This window comes from Morone saxatilis, unplaced genomic scaffold (assembly GCF_004916995.1).
Source record: "Morone saxatilis isolate NCDOM2014 unplaced genomic scaffold, NCSU_SB_2.0 Contig7, whole genome shotgun sequence".
NCBI classification, from domain to species: Eukaryota; Metazoa; Chordata; class Actinopteri; family Moronidae; genus Morone; species Morone saxatilis.
Window position 1 is genome coordinate 22203132 of NW_023340246.1, and position 8077 is coordinate 22211208.

The 8077-nt window shown below is 38.3% G+C and overlaps 2 protein-coding genes across 3 annotated transcripts in view; both read right to left on the reverse strand.

Annotated features, from left to right (window-relative positions):
- LOC118340560 (cell cycle control protein 50A-like) lies at positions 1-5714 on the reverse strand. The gene is made up of 7 exons (XM_035678615.1): positions 5260-5714; positions 4371-4490; positions 4172-4279; positions 3373-3460; positions 3136-3282; positions 2842-3048; positions 1-2432 (listed from the first exon to the last, which is right to left on the reverse strand). The coding sequence occupies exons 1-7, from the start codon at positions 5527-5529 to the stop codon at positions 2239-2241; spliced, it is 1134 nt and encodes a 377-aa protein (XP_035534508.1). The 5' UTR covers positions 5530-5714; the 3' UTR covers positions 1-2238.
- A 768-nt stretch (positions 5715-6482) lies between these two features.
- LOC118340549 (filamin-A-interacting protein 1-like) overlaps positions 6483-8077 on the reverse strand; it is a 21072-nt gene continuing 19477 nt past the window's right edge. For both annotated transcript variants that reach the window (XM_035678602.1, XM_035678601.1), the window contains one exon: positions 6483-7563. In XM_035678602.1, coding sequence (XP_035534495.1) covers positions 7523-7563 — 41 coding nt within the window. In that variant the 3' untranslated portion in view covers positions 6483-7522. The remainder of the gene's footprint in view (positions 7564-8077) is intronic.

Consider the following 8077-nt stretch of genomic DNA (forward strand, 5'->3'; position numbering starts at 1 on the left):
TTTAATTTAAATGACAAATTTATTTTTTTAAAGCAACAATACAACACAAATGAGTATCAAAAGAAATTCAGTGCTTTTCATAATAACAATTCATGTTGATGAAATGTATTAAAATAAATAAAACATTTTTACTCAGCGTATTTCCACATGCAGTCTGTATTAATCTGAATATGGCAGGATTTGAGTGTAAACTACTCGTGTGCGTTGGATTCACTGTCAGCAGTGTACATGTTAACAAACACATTAAATCACATGTAGTTTCATCATGCTGCATTTATAATCTATTATTACTGCATGTAAACGACCACGAACGAAGCTACGACCACGTGTCTACGCACGTGTCTGGATTCTTTTACATTTTAAACCTTTAGACTCAAACCACCTGAGCTCGCATAGTTTCAACTGTCTTCACTAAAGCTTTAAGTCAAACTGTTAGGTTCAGAAATAAACTAATAATAACTTACTTTTCTTCTTAAGAAAAACTAGAATTTCTAAGTTTAACGTAAAAAAAGAAAATCTGTATTTATTTTAATATATATATAATTGCAATATTCACTGATAATATACATATATATAATTTAATATTTTCAATTGCAACTATTTAATTTCCAAGCACCAAAATAATGAAAAATCAATCAAGTTAAATACTGAATTTTCTGTATTTAAAACTCAAAAAAGAAAAGTAAATTATAAAAAAAAAAGGTAGGTCAGCAAAAACGTTTTAAATTTTATTTAAAAACTTCAAAGTTTGACCTAAAACGTGAAATCAGTTAAAATTATGAGTTTTGTCAAATTGTTTTTTTACAGTGTGCAAACACTGGCTCTCCAAACGTTTCTAAAAATTAAATACGCAAAGAAACGAAGCTGCTCCCAAACATTTTGTGCTCCCTCCGATGTGGAACTTGCGTGTGAAAGCGTGAATTTTTAGTTTGTAAGAAGGTTGAAGTCGCAGACGAGCCGAGGCACAAAGACGAGCCGCTCAAGCAGCTCGGTAATCACATTAACGTCTCTGCTAACCAGCATGCAGCTTAAAGAAACGCTCCAGCTCACCTCAACTGCACCGGAGATCCTACAGGGGTCAGAACGTTATATATTATCTATATGTTCCTTGTTGCTAAACAGCTATATGCTAATTCAATGGCCTCTCTGTAATGTCAGGATAAAGTTCTAGTGGAAAAACATTAAATACATGTGTTCATTTTGTTTTATTATCTGTTGATTAAAAGCAGTAAAATCAGCCTTTAAGGACAGGTTTGGATGGTCTTAATACAATATTCACAGGCTACACGTATGTTAAAGAGTTGGTGTAATCATCCCTTCTGTGCAAATTAATGTTAATGAGGTCCATAAATGTCAGAGTTCACACCTCCAAATGCTTTTTACAGTACACATATGGTCAAAATGTTCAGTTTAATGTCACAGAAGACAAAGACAACAAGTAAATATTCACATTTGAGAAGCTGGAAGCAGAGAATGTAGGGTATTTTTACCAAAACAAAATCAACTTTTTGTGCAGAACGAGATCTTTTACAGCAGGGGGTTCTTAAAGTGCAGATCCAGACCCGTGTTCTTCCTGTGTTGTAACATTAGCTAAGCTAGCGGCTAAGAGAGGCTTACTCTCCGGTGTTTGTGGTCGAGTGGAGACGTCAGTTCCTTAATCGCAGATACAGAAAGGGTCTAGTTTTTTGTAAATGTAAATGTCAGTGATTAATTATTTTATAACCAATCGTTCAATAAAAGTCAGAGGCCAAGCTTTAAGTGATACGTTTTAGAACGGCTGTTTATCAGTGTCGTTTCTGAAAGAAGGTTTTGCAGTCGGGATGAAGAGGAGGAGGAGTGACTAAAGTGTACTCTTTCAGTGTACGGCATGAGAGTGTTGTATTTAGACTGACGTGTCCTCGTGGTTTGGTCCCGGTAAAGCACTGCGGTCGTTTTCCAGTTTCTGTCAGATTCTGAACGTTTTCAGATTAAATCTCTACGGTTTCAGACCTGATAGAAACTCTCTAAAGGCAGCTGATCATGTGACTCATCAGTCTGATACTCTAATGCTTGTGTTACCAGGAAGTAAAAGCTGTCAAAAGCTGTTAGACATCGACTGCGGCTGTACATTTTTTGGCTACTTTTCTATTAATTTTGGCAAATAATCAGGCACCGTCAAGCAACTTTAAACCCTAAAACCCTGTTTAATGCTTGTTTCTACCCTCACTGCAGCAGAGGTGAGCCAGAGGGCGGCGGGTCTCAGTTGGAAATGTCTGCGCTGTTGCTGCGGTTGCCGCATTTGTGGTGGATGATGAGCAGGACGACGCCCAGGAAGAAGCAGACGGAGCCCACGGTGATGTAGGCGATGCCCAGGAACGGGTTCTTGCCTCCCATCCAGGAGATGGTGCTCAGGATCATCCGCTTCCTGCCCTCGAAGCTGCGAACGGGATAATCTGGGTTCGACTGGTTAAAGGCGGGAACAGTGAAATCAACATTTGTCACCATCAAACTCTACAGTTTTTTTGTTTGATTACCAGTAATACTAACTACTACTAACTAACTAACTCATATGTTGTTACACTGTTTAAGAAAATAATAATAATAAGAAGAATGTTTAAATTCTAATTTAGTTAAGAGTTTTTTTACGATATTTTTGGGGCCTCACACACAGCAAACATCAGGTCGGAGTCGAACCCATGGCCACTGCAGCAAGGACTCTGCCTCACACGGGGCACCATTTCTGCCAGTCGAGCCCGGAGTTTAAACTTTTTCTATTTTTGGCTTTTTATTTATAATTTATAACTCAACCTATCCTCAGTCTTTTTGATGCAGTTTCATTATGCAGTTTCACATAAAGGATACTGTAGACGACCTCCAGGGTGTAGTTTCCTCGCGGCAGAGTCGGAACCATGCTGCTCGTCTTGTTGATGATGCGGTAGAGTTTGCGGAAGGTCGGCAGGGCGGCGGTTCTCATCCACACGATGAAGTCCTCGTTGATGAAGCCGTTGTTGTCTGCAGCGGTGTCCAGCTCGTAGACGGGCTTGCGCCAGTTCACAGGCTTCGAGGTGCCTGAAACGGAAAGAAAAAAATAAAGTGAAAGTGACGTTTCTATGAACACTCAGAGGTTAATAACACAGAACAAGCTGCTGCTGATACCTTGGAAAGAGGCTGTGATGTTTGAGCTGTCGCCTCCAGGGTTCCTGAACTTCACGTGCTTGTCGGTCCACCAGGCGATGCCGGTGTTGGTCAGAGGAATCTGGACTCTTGTGCCGTTGGGATCGTTGTAAAACAGCTCCAGCGTGTCTGTCGCGTAAAAGGAAAGACGATTGATTAGAAATTAAATCTGATATTGATGATTGGTATCAACCTAAACAGAGCGGGAAGCGGGCTCACCGTTAAACATGCTGTTGGCGATCGCTCCACATGGCGCAATCGGCTTGCCGTCATGTTTAGCATATGGCTCGCACTCCTTACTGGGTTCCTGTAGTTGAGGAGGAGATTACAGATAAATAACGCCACGTGGACTTCAGCACGGACTTCTGTATGGTGTTGGGTTTTTTTTTTTTAGAAACAAGCTATTTTGATGTTTTTTATGTTCACTGGCAGCTTATTTATATTTAAAGTGCATCTTAATCATTGTAAAACTGTTAGTAAATATTAGTAGTTTTTTTCAATAGTAGTAATTTAACATATTTTGGAGGTAATTATGTATTTATGTCAAAGAGAACATCCAGCTACTGCTTACACTATAGTTAGTTATTTTAGTCTAAATTGTCCACAACTCTAATCATCAGTTTCAGCTGTATGCAGTTATTTTATAATTACTTCTATTCATTCCTGGTTGGTTCTTTCCCTGATGTCTTTTGTAGTTTTATATTCATTTAATTTTTTATGTCCTGTAAACAAAACTTTAAGGTCATGTCAGTACTGTCATTGTTTATCTGTTTTTTTGCTGTTGTGTTTTTAAATGTATTGTAAAGATGATTTTTTTAACCTACAGCGGTGAAAGCTAATATAATGGTTGGAAAGCTCATCAGTGAAATCTGCTGGTTAAAACATGAACACATTACAGGAAAACAGCAGGTCTGAGATCAGTGTTCTTAGTACTAGCTGTTCCTCTCCCGTCTCAGGATGTTTAACTCTGTGATTATGCATTTTAAATGTTACTGCAGACGCCCGGTTGAAGTCGTACCTTGAGGGAATCCACGTTTCCATTCAGCTGACTGTCGTCTCTGGACTTCACATAGCGACGGTGGTTCTGGTAGAAGTTCGACAGGCCGTAGTACATGAAGACGTTGCTCTGTGGATTCAAATAAAAGTATAAAAGACGAATGTCCAAACTGGCTGTGAGAGTGTTTATGGAGAGTTTTTCTAAAGCACGTTTGTCTCACTTCATACGGCTGCTCCAGGTAGAACGGCACCGTGCAGGTACACGGCCGTGTGCTGTTCCAGCTGAAGTTCTGGGAGCAGTTGAAGCACGGACTGGACATGTCGACGCCTGTGTAATCAATCTGTAGACGAAGGAAAGACAACCAAAGCTAAACAAGAGTATGGCTGTAGGAAGATCAAAAAATCATCCGTTTTAAGAATGTCTTGTTTAAATCTAACATAGTTGACTGTAAACAAGTACGCAGATGTTAATGATAGATTAGACTTTTATGTGCTGGAGGAACAAGCAAAAAGATAAATACTCATTAAATATTGTGGAAATGAAAGTAATGAGATGAGACACATGGTCGAAGGTCTGTTGTGTTATTGGCAACAGTACAATATATTCTGTCCTGTCAAAGAGAAACATACCAAACTCCATTTAGAAATCGTGCATTTTAGTGTTTCCTCTTAGCTGAGTCACGGTAAAGTCTGTACATCTCTAAACAAACCATTTCTGTAGAGTCATTGTCTATTAAAGACAAACTTCCTTCAATGTTAGTAACATATTCTAGAGGAAGAATGTGGGAACAGCAAGCAAACTGACTCAACAATGTGAATTAAATGCTGATTTTATTACTGAAACAAAATCTGAATTTCGTTTAAATATCAGCCGAATGAACTGACAGGATGTAACGTTTCACACAATGTTAACAGGAGAAGTGGAAATGTGCCGACATTAAAGTTACAAACAAATCGGTGTATTTTTAAGTGGAGTTTGGCGTTAGAGGCTCACAGCCACAGAGAACATGAACACTTTACGGTGTCTTTATGTAGAATATAACATTATATATTATTAAATATAAATGCATTATAATATCACACTGTTCCCGTACTGATATCTAACATTACCTCGAACTCCTTGATGTTGTTGGACGTCACGTACAGGCCGATGCCGATGGGGATGAAGATGAGTCCGATGATGAAGAAGGCAGGCAGCACGGTCCCCGCGGTGAGGATGGGCTGCCAGGCGGGCAGTCGCTGCTGTTTGAACGCGGTGTTCTCGGGCTTCTTGCTCCGCAGCGACCCGCCGCCTCCTCCCGCTCCTCCCGCTCCTCCTCCGGGCCCGGACACGGTGATGTGTCCGTCCTCGTCTTTGGCGTTATAACTGGACGCCATCATGATGAGCTGCAGCTGTTAGCCGGGGAGAACATATAACGACTACTGGCGGAAATGACCGAACCGCGCTGGTATTCGTTTTCGGGTTATTTCGGGGATTTAATCCATTATCGTGATTTTAAAGGAAGCTAACGACGGCAGCTCCTGCGGGAAGTTTACTCACAACAACGCCACAACGCAGGGGGACGTAATGCGCGATGACGTCACTGATTCAGTGCCGAGAGAGTGGTGCCTTCAGAGGCTGTCGGAAATATGAGCTTCGTTATGGAAGTAGACATTGAGTACATTTATGGAAGCTCATTTCTGTCGGACATTTGCACTTATATAATTAATTCATTCAAATTAATATAAAAAATAATTTAATATCTTATCTTTATCTTTAATTAAACATTAAAAAGCCAATATTTTATGTAAAATAAAAGCTAAAGAAAAGTATTTTATTTATACAAAATGTATGTTTTTATTTTCAGCTGTCGGAATATTACAGATTTTTTACAATTTTTCTTTGTGAATTTTTCTCAGTGTAATGTATGTATCTGATAATTGATAATACAGGTAACATTTAACTCTACTAAATTTAAACAGCTACATGTTTATATTTTAAATCTGCATTTAATTTTGTTGTTGCACATCTTTGTTGTCATTATTTGCCTGATGTGTTGTTATTTTCTCACTTTCAGACTTCTACCAACAGTTAACCAGGTTCTTTTCGACAAGTTGAAATCTGTTTGTGTAGTTTCTTTCAGGAAAGACACTTAACAAGTATTGGAATAAAAAAGAAAAAGTTTACGTGAAACACTTGAAGGCATCAGGAGAAAACAAAAACACTGTAAATAAAATAAATTAAAAAAAAAAAAAAAAGAGTTTTATTAAGTTACTGGATAACAGGATGAAACAATAATTCACACAAACTGATACAGTTGTCTTTAATTTCACTGTTGATACGTTTATTTTTAATCACATAAATCCACTGTTGGACAGTTCAAAGTACGTCAGCAGTTATTCTGGATTCATTGTGTATTATATTATTATCATGTCTGAGTGATTAAAGTGTCCCTATAGTCAGAAAATAATCACACAGACGTAAAACAACGTGTGTCCTGTGTATTTAAAACCACCTATAAGTGTTTTTTTAATTGTGGGATTTTCTAAAGAAAACCAAACAGAAACGTTAATGTATTCTTACGTTTATACCATCAGATAAACTTTAAACCAACACTCACTCAACGATTCAACCGTGCTACTTTCCAGACACTTCAGCAACTTTCAAAAGAAGATTTTGAATCCAGCGTAAAACAAAATTTCCACCTTGTGACAAACTGTCTCAACTGAATCTAAACACACACAGATTCAGAGTGTAATGCTTCCACACCAGAAGATCATATTAATTATTATTATTATTATTATATGTTCTCACTGCCAGGTTAAAGGGAACCAAGTCAGATTATTACTTTAAAGAACAGATTAAATATAGTTATGACTTATTATTTATTACTTGTAGGACAAATTAATTCATTGATTCTGGTATCTTGCAGTGCGACTTTCCTTTAAACAATCCTCTCCTCTACATACTCCTCTATTACGCTAACTAACCACAGTGCTGTTTAGTAAAACAGAAGGTAAAGTTCACTGCCTCAACTAACCCCAGCCTCAGACTCAGACTCCCAGAAGCCCTCAGTGGCTGACTCAGGCTGTGTATATAAAATATATAATAAACTGCAGCACAGCACAAAGAGTTGTGACGTATTTATGGTGCAACAGCTCCAAACCCTTTTTTATTGTGTGTGGGCTGATGTGGTTTTCTCCACTGGGACGACCCTAAAGGACACCATGTTCCTATGCAAATTCCAGACTGCATTTTATCTGTATGAATCTCTTCTTTTCAAACTGCAGCTTTGTTTGCATCACGTGAACAACATATAAGAGGAACTATAACCGGTGGGTCTCTGTTTGTCCTGGAGCTTCCGTCTGTCTTCAGAAACCTTCAGACCTCCGCTCAGAGTCGAGTGTTTGCTGAGGCAACCTCCATCACCAGACCTGTGGTTGGAAATTACAACAAATGTGTGTCCTTGAAGGCCACATTGGGCTCATTCTGGCTCAACAATCACATTTATTCTCTCCTTCACTAACATCTATTAGCTTGTGGTCTCCACCACCTCCTGAGAAAAATATCTGTCTCTTTAGCTGCAACCACTTTCCATTTACAAAGAGCAGTTTGATTCATTCATTCATTATTATAAAGATATTGATTAGTAAAGCTTTGACACAAATCTACAGTGAGAAACAAAATGAGCAGCAAAATAAATGGTTAATGAAAATAATAAAGAAAATAATATTTCTCAGACAAAGTTAGAAATAAGAATAATAATAAAATAATTCATATAATTGGATTTTGAACAGATTGTAACAGTTAGAGGTAGAGACAGATGGTAAAAACCTTCCTCACAACAGGTTTAAAGGTCCAGTGTGTCGGATTTAGTGGCACATCTCCTCATTAAACAGTGTATAAGCTCTATGTTCTGTATGTAGTTGAGTTCTTCCATTATCCCAA